The sequence below is a fragment of the Pistacia vera genome, unplaced genomic scaffold (assembly GCF_008641045.1).
Source record: "Pistacia vera cultivar Batoury unplaced genomic scaffold, PisVer_v2 Contig192, whole genome shotgun sequence".
In the NCBI taxonomy this organism is placed as follows: domain Eukaryota; kingdom Viridiplantae; phylum Streptophyta; class Magnoliopsida; order Sapindales; family Anacardiaceae; genus Pistacia; species Pistacia vera.
This window is the reverse complement of record NW_022195993.1, coordinates 569736-585408: the sequence shown is the minus strand read 5'-3', so window position 1 is coordinate 585408 and position 15673 is coordinate 569736. Positions and strand designations below refer to the sequence as shown.

General features: G+C 34.1%; 1 protein-coding gene and 1 non-coding gene across 2 annotated transcripts; both read right to left on the bottom strand.

Moving 5' to 3' along the window:
- Positions 1–385: 385 nt before the first annotated feature.
- Positions 386–457, bottom strand: TRNAW-CCA. The gene has a single exon. It is a non-coding gene; the product is annotated as a tRNA-Trp (tRNA).
- Positions 458–7373: 6916 nt separating this feature from the next.
- Positions 7374–14880, bottom strand: LOC116127448 (homeobox-leucine zipper protein ATHB-14-like). The gene is made up of 18 exons (XM_031413094.1): positions 14284–14880; positions 12625–12784; positions 12114–12226; positions 11928–12018; positions 11707–11802; positions 11496–11609; positions 11277–11360; positions 10656–10811; positions 10456–10530; positions 10260–10366; positions 9844–10030; positions 9458–9646; positions 9271–9351; positions 9004–9144; positions 8538–8863; positions 8134–8245; positions 7814–7963; positions 7374–7719 (listed from the first exon to the last, which is right to left on the bottom strand). Exons 1-18 carry the CDS (start codon positions 14538–14540, stop codon positions 7573–7575), a joined length of 2586 nt encoding a protein of 861 aa, XP_031268954.1. The 5' UTR covers positions 14541–14880; the 3' UTR covers positions 7374–7572.
- Positions 14881–15673: the final 793 nt, after the last annotated feature.

Below are 15673 nucleotides of genomic sequence, written 5' to 3'. Positions count from 1 at the left end.
TTTAGAGTGAATTTCAGGCCCAAAAGTAAGACTGGTGGGCCAGCAGTGGCTGACTCTCTTGTATTTATTAGCTTTTATTTTTAAAAAGTCATCACTAGCCCTTCAATCTTCCTTGTTGGCATACTACTCTTTCATGTATCCTCAAGGTTACGGGTTCAAGGGCTGGTATTGGTGGCGGTGGCGGTGGCGGTGATGAACTTGATTGATGATGATAATAACAATAATAATTCTCCTGAAAATTAGAGGTATTCCAAAATACCTCCTTTTCTTTTTTCTAAGAATTAGACCTTAAATTAATCTCTTAGATAAAGTTGGGCCCTATAACAGTATTTCAGGCCCAAAATAAAAAGGCCCAATATGAAAAAAAAAAAAATAAAGCGGGGATTGAACCCGACGTGAATCGAACACGCAACCTTCTGATCTGGAGTCAGACGCGCTACCATTGCGCCACGGATCCACTTTGATGGTTACAGTCTCAGTATTATTTAACTTACTGTATAATAAAAACTAGGGATCTTCGTTTTACTTGTATGCAATTTGCAAAGCCAATCTTCATTGAAAGCTAACTGTAAAAAGAAAAAACTATGAAGCATCCAAATCCAAAAAAATTCAAACGAGCCTCTTTGGTCCGACACAATATCCAAAGAACAAAACCATCATCATCATTTCTCTCCTGGACCAAAACAGAAACTCTCTCAGTCTCATCTCAGACCCTCGCCCATTCACAAAACAACAATAACTCCAAGCTTCCAGTCAAACTCTACCCCCTTAACGCAACCCAACCCACTCTACCATATCTTTATCTCTGCACTAACCCTAAAAGCTACAAGATTTCTTTCTTCATTTCCCTCTCTTTCTCTTTCTTCTGCCTATACTTACACAACACAAAACAAAACAAAAAAAACAAAACCCCTTCAAATATCTTGGATGTTGTAACGCTGAAAACTTTAATGTGGGAAATGGGGTTTTGAAAATTGAAACCAATACCAATAGCACGCTTACCTGAAAACTTACACCTGAAAAAGCATAGTTTAAAAAAGAAATGGAGGAATTTCAAAAACTACCCCTCACGTTTTGCTAATGATCAACATATGGCACTTTTGTGGAAAATAATCAAAAACCATCCTTGTTTCCCTATCGCCGTCCAATTCCATTAACTTGCAAGTTAAATCTTTTATAAAAATTCTATTTTGCCCTCACTCTCGTTGGTAAAAATTAACGGAATTGAATAGCATAAGGGCTGAAGGGTGGTTTGTGTGTATTTTCCGCAAAAGTGTGATAAGTTTGTGATTAGCAAAACGTTAGCGGTCGTTTATGAAATTATCCCAAAAAAAAAAAAATTCAGAAAAGCGTAGTAAGCATGAGTTGATACTTCACAAGAATCGACAAAAGTGGGAACTGGTAAAGCTTCCAAAATAAAGGACCCCTCCACTCGACGGCCACGCTACAACTCCTCCTTCACTTTGTTTAATTTTTGCTCTGCTCCAGAAAGATACAAACTCCACTTTCATTAATTTATTATAATTTTTTTAATTTTATTTTACTGTAAACACTAATCCTAACCTATGCTAAAGGAATCCGTATCACTCAAAACAAAATCTTTCATTATTAATTACTTTCACAGTCAGGATATTATTTTTTATTATTCCTTTAATATCAATCTAAACAAATCTTCTTTGATAACCTGTTTTATTTAATACTATATTATTTCAATTTTTGTATATTTTTATTTGAAATGTTTACTTTACCCCCCTAGAGTTTCAATATTAATGAGTTTTAAACTATTAGATAGGCCTCCTAACTCAAACCAATTTTAAGCCATATAAATGTAAAACGGGTAATTTGCTAAAACGGGTAATTTGCTAGTATATATAAGGGTATAACAAATACTTCATTTATAATTACTCATCTTTACGTAAAAAATATTGTTTTAGAGTTATAATTTGATTAACAATTTTCTAGTATTTGAAAGATCAAAATCTTGACGATATAGGCCAAAATCTCAGGGTATATTAAGCTCTTTCTCTCATTTGTATTTTAGTTTGTTCATATTATTTAACTAAGAGCTAATAACATTTTTCCCCATTAATGTTCTTAATTTAAAAATAAAAAAATTATTTACCCTTAAATTTTAGTGGTTAGAATAAATGATAAGAAGATAAGTTGATAATTAATTTTTAATTATATAAATTTTAACGGTTGAGTATAAAGATTTTTATTATTTCGAGGGTATTGTGTTATTAAGGGGGTGTTTGTCTGAGCTTATGAAAATTAGCTTATAAGCAACAATTGCTTATAAGCTAAAATTAACTTATAAGCATTTAAAATTTTAAGCAATTACGTGTTTGGTTAAAGTACTTATAAGTGACTGATAAGTAATTGACGTGTTTGGTAAAATGTGGCTTATAAATACATTTTATTATAAAATTACTAAAAAATGTACTACATTAAACAATGTCATACTATGGAATTTAAAATTAAATAAGGATAATATGGTAATACTACTTGGTCGAACTAGCTTATAAGCAAAGTGCTTATAAGCCAAAAAAAAAAGTACCTCCCCCCAACTTATTTTTTTTAGCTTATAAGCTCAACTTTAAGCTCAAAAAATTATAAACAAACAGGTCGCTTAATTTTACAGCTTATAAGTAAGTTTGATCAGCTTAAAGCTTAGACAAACACCTCTTAAATCAAACATAGGGGTTTTGTTTTTACGCTTTAATTATGATCGTTAACGACTTAACGTTTTAAAGTCTTCTATATTAAGGAACAAAAGGGTTAAAGTAACACGTTGCAAATGGAGAGGCACGCAGGGAGAGCGATGTGAGGAGCACGAGGCTAAAATACAGTGGCTACGCACTCACCTTTAAAACGCCTCGAATTTCAAACGCTGAAAAGGATAAGCCCACTCTACGCCTATCCCTACACCCGCCTGTAGCCATAACATTTTAGTGGGTTCCACATAAATTTAATATTATATTTTATTTATGACCAATCGTATGCTATACATTCAACATGAATGTATCCTACATCATTACCATGCATGGTGATATTACTAATACGACACCGTACTTACGGAGTATGATAAACGTGTACTGCCCAACTGGGGCCTCGCGTAAAGCATAACTGTACCTTTTTTGATTGGTCAGAAGTGCTGAGGCTTTCGGGAAAATTTTGTTAGGATTTTTTTTTTCTTTTTCAGTGATCCCAAAATGCCCTTTGATATTTGTGTAAGCTAGGAGCTACTCTATCTCTATGCTGTTAAAAAAATAAATTTCATATTAAATGGATAAATAATTTTGAAAAATAATTAAAAATTTGAGATAAGTTGAAATATTGCGAGGGCAGTGCCCGATGCAAAGGAAAAGAGACAAAACCGTAAACCAACGTCACATCAGTAGACAGTATCAGCATCGGCTGAGGCCTGAGGGTGAGTGTGAGGTGACGCAGAGGCAGAGGGTAGGCCTGAGCGAATCAAATAATGCAGTGGTTGAATGTGATAGTGACGGGGTGCGAGAAGTAAAAAAAGGAAAGAGGCATTACGGTTCACCCACCGCAGAGTCTTGAGTGAAATAAATATTGATATCATATTAAATTTTACTGTTAAGATGGGCGTGCTCTGGTAGGGAGATTCTTGTGGGCCTTCCCCAGATCTGTACCAACACCAATACGATTACCCCCTCTGTCTCTGTGGTCCTCTTTTATTGTCACATCTGTCTTTTTTTTTTAATCTCAATTTTATATCTGATTTTTGTGATTATCAAAATTCAAAGAATGATATTTATTCTTAGTTTGATTTTTTTTTTTTTAAATTAGGAAATATCTAGGTGTTAAATTTAGGTAAATTTAAAATAAAAAAATATTTTAATACATATAATAAACTCATATTCTATTACTAACTTAAAATTTGTTTATTTTCAAAATATTTATTATTGCATAAACTTCAAAATTGTAACTCTTATTAATATAATAATTTTATACAATATACTATAGGTAATGTCGTTGTAACATAAACAGTCATAATAATTAAAATAAAAATAAAAATCTTATATATATATTTAAAAGAAAATTTAACATGTAAGCCAAACGAAAGGACTGATCAAACAATGTTTAATAATGAGTGGTCAAAACAGTCTTATAACTAAATTTAACAGTATAATTATATTTTTACAAAAGAGTAAACTGTTATATTCCCACCCAAGGTTTGACCCAATACCAAATTGTATGCTGTTTTATTTATTATAGATTCTTCCTCTTAAAATAATACTGTTTACAATTTTTAGGTTACAGAGAATACAATTATCATAATACCTTTAACAAATAAATTAATAAATTATTTTTAACCCCTAAATTACTAAAATTATATTAACTATCTTATTTTCAAATTACTTTAATAACACCCTCAGTGACTACGCACCCTCTTGGTTTTTGCTGGGATCTAAGCTATTTTCGATAGCGTTGAACCCCCTAGTCATCTCCATCACCTTCCCCATCGTTTGTCATCCAAAACCCCTCTGGTTCCCAACTCATTGGCCCCTTCGATCGCCGACGTCATAAGGCTTAGGGTTTCGCTATTTTTCGTTGGATTCCAATCAATTTCGGCGATGAAAATCCAATTGGACATCACTATTGCAACCAACATCTCCAACTTTACTAAACCCTTATGTCCCCAACAACCGTTTAGTCATCGTTCGTCGGTCGAGATTGACAAAAACCAGTCACATGTAGCGGCTGTCGTGGCTAGCAATCGGCGAGTGATAAGGGGTTGTAAAAGGTAAGGTTTTGTAGATGAGAGGATGAGGGTTCGAATGGTGGTAACAAAAGTGATTTTAGGTGGAAGAATCGCCAAAAAAGGGCAAAAAAAGTCGAGGCCAACATCAGCTATCATGCGTCAGAGCATCGTTAGGAGCGACGATCTGCTAATTTGTGTCTCCTTCTAAAAATGACTAATTCACTCCTTAACCGTTATGTCCAATAATTTTTCGTCACTTTAAGGGTGAGAATTAAAATAAATTAAACCAAGGGTACCAACTTAAATTTCATTAAACATCGGGTGGGAATATGTTGTTTACTCTAAAAAAAAAACACACACACACAAAATACAAAACAAAGATATAAAATTAATATATAAAATAGATTTAGATATAAAGTCTCTTTAATAATAAATAAGCATTCCGAATCGGACGGCTAGCAAATAGGGTTTAGTATAACAATCAGGAAACGGGTCACAGAAAAACTTTTCTCATCTGAGCGTAGTGTGGTCCAGGATTGTAGTTCCGACACTGCCACGTGGTACGGTTGATGCCGTGGATTAACTGACGAGGGATGCTGTCACCTGCGGTCACATTTGTCTGAGAAATCGTCAGTTGACGTGTCCCCTGATGTTTTTAACTCGTGAGAGTTCCAGGATGTTATCTCATTCTCCCCTTTGCTTTCTATTTTTGGACGAATTTTCAGACGGATTTTAGTTTTTAATTTTCATGCCTTATGTACTAAAATTAAATTTGACATGACCCCTTTTCACATCACAATCAAAATTAAAATAAACACTTTCAATTACCATATATATAAAAGAGTGATATTGACATTTCATTTTCAGCTTAATATATTATTTTAATAAAGATGGGATTGCGACTCAATTTTACAAACTCTCTTACCGCTCACAACTATTATAAATCGATTACAACTATTATAAATCGATTAATTAGGAGTTATTACATTGAAATGTTGAAAAAAACTTTATAAAATTAAACTATAAATATAGTATTGCCTATATTATTTAACACTTCAATTATTCATTTATACATTAAAATGGAACAACGAAATATACCACTTAAGATGAAAATTTGAAATATTATTTTAAAAAATTAGCACTATTATATAGATATATTTATCTGAGTTTATTTTATTCACCAATTTCATCTTGGCATACCCAAGATTTAAAAAATAATAAAAATCCTTACAATTATTGAAAACTCTTATAAAAAAAGAATTTTTTTTTGATACTGTAAAATCTCTCTATAATCATAATAGTGTGATTAACTAATTTTATTACTATGAAGAGGTTACAACTTAATAGAAATGTAGTTACAAAAACTTCTTATTTCATAATTCATGTTTTAGTAGTACAATATTAGCATTTCAATTCATGTTTTAATAGTATTATAATTTCAATTTAATGCTTCAATTGCCTACTTTTGAAAATGATAGAAGATTGTGTCTTGAAACCAATAAAGATAATTGTCCTTGATAGAATTGTAAATGCGGTTGATGTATGATCAATTGATGTGAAACTACAGACAATTGCCAATTGTTTTAAGCATTATAAAATTAGGATCCTCGATGTTAAGGAATTGCAAGCTACAATTGAAGTTGATGAGGAGAATTAAAGAGTCATTATAGAATTGAGTGATCAAATTCAACAACTTCACTACATTAATCAAATAGATATTAATGTCTTCCTTAATCATCTAATTGAGCAACAAGTCATGTATGCTTTAACAGAAGAATAAATCATTGTTCCAAATAGACAAGAAGAGAAATGAAATAATTATGAGGATGATAGTATAGAAATAAAAAAAATTTCGTACCAAAAAGCTTTAAACATGCTTGAGAAGCTATAAATGTTTTGGCTTCAACAAGAAAATGTCCATATTAGCGAGTAATGTACTTGTAAATTAAAAGATATGGTAACCACTCTAAACATAAATTATTGTCTCAAACAACTTTAAATAAATATTTTTATTTCATCTTAAACATTTAATGTAACATAACGTATTTTTTTTTTTATTATATACATATAATTATTATTATGAATGTAATTTTCCTTAAGACGAAAATAAAAAAAATTTATAACTTATTTATAATTATCTCAAATTGAGAATATAATTTTTTATGACTATATAGAGTTTATTTCTACATAAAATATCATACTGAAACTTTAGAGATATAATAATTATAAGAGGGTTTTTGATACTTTTCGTAAAGCTTGGATATGTTTGATATAAAACAATCCCACAAGAGGTATATAAATAGTCCATTATTTTATCATGCAAACACTTCAATTTAAAAATGAAAAATGTGTAATAATAAAAAGCTAACAAGATTTGGCAAGGAAAGAAAAACGAAATATTGAGAACCCCACTTTGAAAAAACTCCAAATTAGGTAAGAAACCTGATTATTAACTTGACGAATATAGCATAATTTTCTTGTCCTTTTTCTTACCAACCAAACAGCACAACTACCAAATCATTAAACACATGAATGGTTTACAATAATTCGAATTAGACAATTTAACATGAGAATAACCTAAGAAATGCCTATTCTGTCGAGATTTCAATCAATCTGCTTAAGCTTTTAGGTCAAGCCGGCATAAACCAAAACACAATAATAAGATTAGGTTGCAAACATGAGACATGTAGCCATACATTCATATGAAATCCTGCAGTGACTGCATTCATGTATCATAATATAAATAGTAAAATATGCTTCTTCTAGGAGCAAATACATAATAATAACTTAATAGATAGATACCTAAATTATGTCTTTCAGATATTCATTTTTCTTCTTCATCACACAAAAGACCAGTTTATGAACATAAAGGCCAAGCAGTGACTGGCATCTTCATCGTTGAGAACTTTCCATGCAACCACCTGCTCATATGACACCGGCCTGCCCATGCTCGATACACATATTCCTGCTGGTAGATATGCAAATCCCTGTGATCACATGCATAACGCATTAGATAGCTCCAAAACAGTATCTTAAATTATATCCCCAGTTAATATTTACTTAGACGAATGTAAAAATTACCTGCTGCATGATCTTAGCAAACTCTGAGCAGAGAACTTTTCTCCCAGCTTCATCAAGAATCTTATCGAGCATTATGTCCTGAAGGGCCACAAGGGTAGTTTCGAGCATGTCAAGCCCAGCCTGGTTTGCAAAGGTAAAAACAGGAGATGCCTGCAATATATAGTTGCCAATTATGTTTAGTTCAATAGGATATAGCACGACCAGAACTTCACAAAGCTCCATTTGAGTAATCAAGAAAAGAGTAACAGAAAAGGTTTTTGCATATGATAAGTGACAATTAATTTGAGGTGCTCCGATCAACAGCTAGTTGAAGAAATTACATTTGTTTTCAAGGAGCAGCACATTATTGCATCTGAGTGGTGCCAAAGTTGCTTCAACAAAGCATCACCAGCTTGGGTGTCGACTCGAAGAAACTCTCCCCCAGTGTGAATCCTGAAACAGGCAACACTATCATCAACATGATGGAAAATTGTTACGAGAAAGTGGATACTTAGGTCATTTATACATAAGTACAATATTTTGGTGCACTATCCAAGTAAGATATTATTACAAGTCCTTCATATACTTCACCGATGCAATGCATCATTATTACCGACCTTAGAGAATTTATGTTGCCAAGGTCCATAACAAATGTGCGTTATGAAATACATCCAAACAACAAATCCCTGCAATGCAACTTTTCTATTGGCTCACTATAACAAGATTAAAGAGATTGGAGTCTAACCTGTAACTTCGGCATATCCATCGAGCCAAGGTAAGAGCCTCAGGAGAACCAGGAAGTGGTTTTGGCCCTACATGCGAGCTGAGCCTGGAGGGTGCAATGGCCATGGCAACCCTCTGGACAGATCCCACAACGCTACGGACATACTGGCGGGCCATAGCAGCCACGTTGTCTCGCAGGTGATTCTCAAAAGTGAATTGAAATGCAATTGTCAGGACCGACCTAGAGGTGTAATTGTTAAGTTCAGCTTCACCAGCAGGACGGTTACCACCAGATCCAATCTCAAGTGCAGAGGCCAGATCCAAGGTTCGAGTTGCGGCAGGTCCATCCTGCAAATACAAGGAAACATAAACAATTATAAGAAAACAGGTATATACAGAAGGAACAAAAATAATTTGCATGACTACCTATAAGCAAAACAACTGTTTTTCCAAAGTTAGCAAAACTACAGCATGTTAAGAGATATTACCGTAGCTGTTTTAGAATCTAATGGTATGACACGGAAACCAGATGGTAACAAAGGAGCATCATCAGCAAAAGATTCATCAATAGGTGCAAAGACAAGCTGAGCACAGCCACTAACTGCATTTTCATCAACCCCGCTGCAAAGCTGCAAAATAAAATTCCAGAAATTACTAGTCAGAAAAATCCTAATAAATAGTACTGGCTCCATCATTCAGATTAAATTCGCGAACCCACTTGGCCAATTCCATATATGACAAAATAGTAAACTAACCTGTAACAAGTACATATCCCTTGCCAAAGCTACATCTTCAGGTGAGAACGCATGACCCTCTAGCCGAACAACCTCCAAGAACTGTTAGAGAAAAGAAAATCTTACATAAAAAATTAACTCTGAAGGACATGATAAGAAAGGATAATGAAATAAAATTTTAAGCAGATAAACGGCTTTCAGTTTTCACCTCCTCATGCTCCACAGTATGGGCCAGAGGTAAAATGACCTGGCTACTAGGGAAGCCACCAGGCCTAGCACAAGGAACTGCATAAGGACTAGCTTTAAGGCATGCAGCAGAGTATGCATCAACACCATAGTCAGCCCACTCTGAGCGGTGCTCTCTCAGAAAACGAACAAGCAAAGCGGGGGGAACGTTCTGCATAACCACATAAGAAATTATTTAAGTGGTACACCACAATCGAATTTGGATGAATCAAACATACATGTATGAAGATTTAATGTCAGCTAATCCAGTGGAACATAAGCGCAAAATTATGAACGCATAAGAGTGAAATGCAAGCAGATATAACCACAGATTTAGATCCTACAAAACCAATTTGGACAAGTGAGTACCTGCAGCAGCATTGATGCCTTGGCACAAAGCACACCTCCAAAAGTTGGAAACACAGATGAATTATATTGAGATGCAAGAAATTTGTTTGGAGATGAGTTGATGGCAATAGTCACATCCTCCACACCGTCACTATTCATAAGCGACCATCCATCATCAGAAAATCCATTAATTGCATCATTGAAACCCCTGAGATCCATTACAATAATCTATTAGTCAAGGAGAAACAGACTGAAGAAAGGACAGCAATCATAGACCATTGCTGGTTCTAAAATTTAGAACACATAACAGGCCCATAAGGAAAGCAGGTAAAAAAATACTTTTCGACATTCCAATTGGTCCACAGTGATTTGGAATGTATCAGACCAAGATGGCCAGGCTCCCCACGCTTTCCCGACGCCAGGTTGAGAGAGCTTACCTGCAAAGTCTCTGGCTAAAAGTTCTTAGCACGGCTGGCTGGCGACCTCCACCATACTGAATTTCCCCACTAGTCTCTTGAGCAATCTGTCGGATGTGACGCAAGGCCTGCATAGTAATATTTCAAAGATAAAATGTGGACAAACAAAAAAGGCCATATTAAGAAAATTTGATAGTGCTCTTGCAGCAGTTCTTACAGCCATGGTCATTTTCTGAGCAAGGATTTTAGATGATTCATAAAGTGGCCTGAGAACTTCAGGAACGCTCCAAGCCTAACACACAACCATGTATGTAAAAATTATTAAGAATTTAGAGGAATCAAATGTGTGTACAGACGAACTAACGCAATTTTAAGAGATAACTTTTTAATAAGAATCTCATGAAACGATATACATACATCCAAATCAACATGATCGACAATGTGAATAATGGAGCCACCACCCTCACAAGGACGGATTACAAAGCCACTTGGAAGCACTTCGCCTCTAACAAAACTTGATGCAGGAGGCCCTGTAGGGCCACCTGTGGAAGATGTCAATGACCTTTCACATACCTGCAAATAACATTTTAAGAGTCAATATACTAAAAGCATATGCAGTTCAAAGCATTTAAACAGAGGTGAACAACAGTCAAGAATTATTTGACATGCAAAGGTTTGAAATCCAGAAATTATCACTCCACTCAGATTAAATGCCATGTGCAAACATAGCAGTAGAATTTTGCAACTATCTCAACAACAGAGAAAGTTAGCTAACTCAACCAGCGGAGAATTGTTAAATGCATGAATATAAAGCTTCTCTCATAAGATTATTCAACCAATTTCAGGATATGGGCTCGCTTTTATTATTCTCAAGCTTCAACCAAAACTAGCTACTAGCAGCTGCACCTAAATGAATAAAATCAGAAATTTAACAAAGTATAAGTGGCATTACTGTGTTCATTTGACAGGTTTCCTCAATCTTGATGTTCATCTTCATGAACAAGAGAAAAAGGAAGCAAACAACACCAAAGGGCTTACCACAAGACTGCCATCTTCCAAACTTGTTGTATATCTCAGTGTCCAAAAGTCTCGTGCTGCTGCCAATGTAGTTGGTGCATAAGTCTGTAATGAGAACAAAAATAAATAAACAGGCACCATAAATAAATTTTAAAAACTTAAGTAATCAAAGAACCGAAATGGTAGAAGTCTACTTCAGTTTGAGCTGCAATGAAGGTTCTATCAGCAATTACAACAAACCTGCATGTATATGAGCTCTATCGTCCCTCCATTTCCTGTAGGAATTACACTCAACACTTCAAGGCATCGGCAATCACGAAACCAAGATGTACGATCTTTAAGTATTTCAGCGACCTGAAAAAAATATCCATAAATAACAATGCACCTAAAACAGACCACTATATAATTTTACTTTGGAGAAGATAAAAAGAAAATGTAGGAAGACAGGCACCTTCGTGGGATCTAAACTCACGAGACCGCAAGCTCGTGCTGCTACTCCACTACAATTGCGGGAAACAGCTACGATTCCAATAGAATCCGGACCAGGCTACGAAAAAATCAACAGAAAAGTTAGTTCATGCAAAAGACACAAACAAGCACACCAATTAATACATGTAAAATTTCTAGGACAGATAACAACGTTAAACTTAAGGAAATTATAAGAGATTGTACCTTCATCCCAATCATCTGGACCCAGTCGACAGCAGTTCCAGTAGCCTTGGGAAGGAACTCTGCCAGGGTCTCCTGTGCTATTGCAAGAAGACTAACACAAGTGGAAAGACATTGACAAGTTATTAAGCCATATCAGAAATTTAAATATCTTGATTGAATTGGTCTAAAGAGGCATTGATTACTCACCCAGCTGGGTTATTAGCATCCCTCTCAGGATGCTGAGGTGTTGGGTTTTGCTGTTGTTGGTGCTGACCACTCATGACCACAGACTCACAGCTATTGTCTGTGGTCGCAGATGCCTATTTTGAATCCACAAAAATTAAATAAACTTTAAGTATCTGCGCTAAGTTATAAACTCCAGCCCTTAAGAGTAACAACTTGGTATAATATGCAATATGGTGTAACCAGTATAAGATGAAAATAAGGTTAATGTGATAGTCAATGCATTTGCATCTATAACAGGGAACACACAAAGTACATTTAAGTTCACAGGCAAAAGAGGGTTGGGAAACCATCAATAGATAAGGCGAAGAAATGAATTCAAATAATATATTAAAAACACATGTTAGAGCATTATGAAATGCTCCCAGATGTAGAATGGCAAAAGGCTGTGGCTTAATAATTCCTGTAAACTAATGAATAAGACAGGTAGTATTCCAAAGCACCAGGGGTAATTGGCAAAAGTGGAGAAGCTTACACTATGTAGTTGTTGTCGCATGTAGCCATTCTCGTAAACCAAATGCGACACCTGCTTCTGCAGACGGTCATTCTCTTCCATCAACAGCTTGTTCATGGCACTCAGCTTTCTGTTCACTGTCTGAAGTCGGGAAGCTTCCTTTCTCTGCTTTTCTCGACATCTATTTTAAAAAAAAATAAACAGGAAAATGATTTCAAGGAGCTGAACAAAACTGCATTCATATCTTCTTGACAAAACACTACACAAAACTTATAACAAGTTTTGATGAAGCTTTGCAAGTAATTTTTGCTTAGACAAATAGTTGATACAATTCAGACCTAATAAAGGGCACCAAAACCATTCAAGCACACATAGGTTTTTAAAACTTTTCAACTATCAAAGTCAAATAAGAAGTACACAATAGAGTTAAACACATTATAAATACTGGTTACATGCTTGCTGACAGAAGGTCAGGAGAAAATTCTCTCTGCAAATGAAGCTAACACATAAGAAGGTAGCTAAGAATGATGACTCAACCAGTTTACCAGAAAGATGAAATTTATTGTCAAGGATTAATTTCATAATTCCTTTCTGCAGGCTCAAAAATGAGGAAAAAAAAGAAAGAAAAAAAGAAAGGACTGAGAATAAAAATGAAACTGTCATTGTCCCTCATTTAATTTCACAACAACCCCCAATCACAAAGTATTTTTTTTTATTTATAACCCATTAAAAAGGCTATAAAATGGAAGTTTCAGTTTTCATCTTCTGCAAAATGGAAAAAACTAGTAAGGTAAAGCAAGCATTGAAGTGAAAAGCCAATTGACTAGCTGTCATTATCTTCATTTAATTCCGAGAATACTCAGAATGGAAAAAAGCTTGAGCAATTAAGACTCTGTTCAAAGCAAGAAAAGAAATCTAATTTATGAACTAGATATTCCCCCAAGTTCTATAATATAAAAATTAAAATAAATGGGAAGACAAGACAGAAAACAGCATATAACAACATAAACAATAGAAAAAAAAAAATCAGAGAACAACAAAAAACCAAAACTTTCATCAGACATGCAAAAACCAATTTCCTTTTCAAACAAAACCTTAAAGCTTAAAAACTAAGCAAAGAAGATGAAATAACCCCCATGCCATTTTACATAGAAGCATCTCAAGCTTCAAAACTCAAAACAAAGAGTTAAAAAAACAGAAACTTCCTCTCCTCTGAATGAGACATTAAGTAGAACCCATTTCAGATCACATGCATATTAAGAAAATCCAATACCACTTTCATTTTTCCAAAGTTCACAGTTTACGTTCAAAAGTTTACTTGAAAACAAGAAACTTTTTTCTTGAAAAAAATAAAAGAAGACTTTATATTTATTATAAAAAAAAAAAAAAAAAAACCAGAGCTAACCCAAATTCTAAAGCTAACACTTAGAATGAAAACAATAAAGAAAAGAAACTTCTGAAAATACCCATTTTGATACCTCATTTTCCCAGACAAAAAAAACACAAACAAAATGTTGATCAAAACGAAACAAGAAAAAGCTTACATCACATCAGAAGAAGAAAAAAGAAAACACTTACAAACCCACATTCAGTAAAAAAAAAAAGAAACTCAAACTTAGTCTTTCAAAACAAAACAAAACAAAAAAAAAAAAAGAAAGATTTTACAAGTGTTTCAGTCACCTGCGGTTTTGAAACCAGACTTTGATCTGCTTAGGTTCAATATTAGAAAGAATAGGACACTCCCTAATGAGCTGTTGCCTTCTCAAAGAGCTAGGCTTGGGGCATTCCGAGTACACCCTCTCTAAAGCCTCAACTTGCTCAGGTGTATATCTCACATATTTACTTGAATCCATCTGTTGCTGATGCTTGTTTGCCAACAACTCCTTGCTATTATTACTGTTGTTGTGGTGATGGTGATGGTGCATAGAAAGTGCCATACACAAAACTCAAAAAAGGAACAATTTTTCACTCAAAAGAGGCAAAAACAAGACAAACCCAGATGGAGTTTTGTGCCTAAAACAGAAAAAGATGGTGGTTTGGTAAGGGCTCTTGATCTTCTTCAGTGTTTGAGTTTGTGGTGTTGTTCAAAGGCAGGCTCTCTCCCCCAAGAGAGCCCACTCTCTCCTTCATCAGTTGGGATGGTTTTTTTTCTGGAGGTTTTGAGTTTTGTTTTTGTTTTCCCTCTCTCTCTCTCTAAACAAAAACTGAACTGTAAGTGGTGAAATGAGAGGAAAAGTTGAAGAAAGAAGAGCTTAACGAAGGGTCCTCTGGTCTTTATTTTAGACGCCAATCTCGAGATTCTTTTACTTCTTAGGAAGAAACCAAAATTAATAAATTTATTTATTTATTAAAAAGAAAAAAACAAATACAATTAAAACAACCCACAGAAATTCACAGATTGAGAGAGAGAATAATTGAAAATTGTTCGAGGTAGAATATTACATAGATTACCCTTGAGATTTCTTAATTTATCACTTAAATTCTCAATAAATAAACCTCAAAAGTTTGAATATTGTATATAGATACCTCCTTTGCTCTAACTCTACCGTTTGTGTTGGATAGGTGAAATAGTAACTTCAGTTTTATTAAAAAAAAGTTGAAGTAAAATGGTAAATTTGGTTTTATTAAGAAGTTTTTGAAGTAAAATGATAACTTTTAACCCCAATGGATTGGTTTGACAGTCAATGAGGTTTACTTCCTTCCTTAAGTTCTTAAGTTCAAACCTTGGAGTCACATATTACAAAATCATTATGATTTATCTGGACCTTTGGGTTTATAAGGTGTTTTAAGAAAGTAGTAGATCTTAAAGTTTAAAAGTTTTATCATAAATACCTTTTTGCCCTAATTTTGATACATAATTATGTTAGGTTACAAAACACTTTCTTATAAAATCAAAGTTACCATTTTACCTCAACATTGTCTTAGGATTTTACTTGTCTAACACAGAATAGTAATATAATAGAGTCTAGGCAAATGGGTATCAGTAATACGGTTTTCAAAAATTAAGGGTCTATTTAATGAAAAAATGTGAAAATTATGATCAAAGTAAATTCAAAACCTTAAGGGTGGT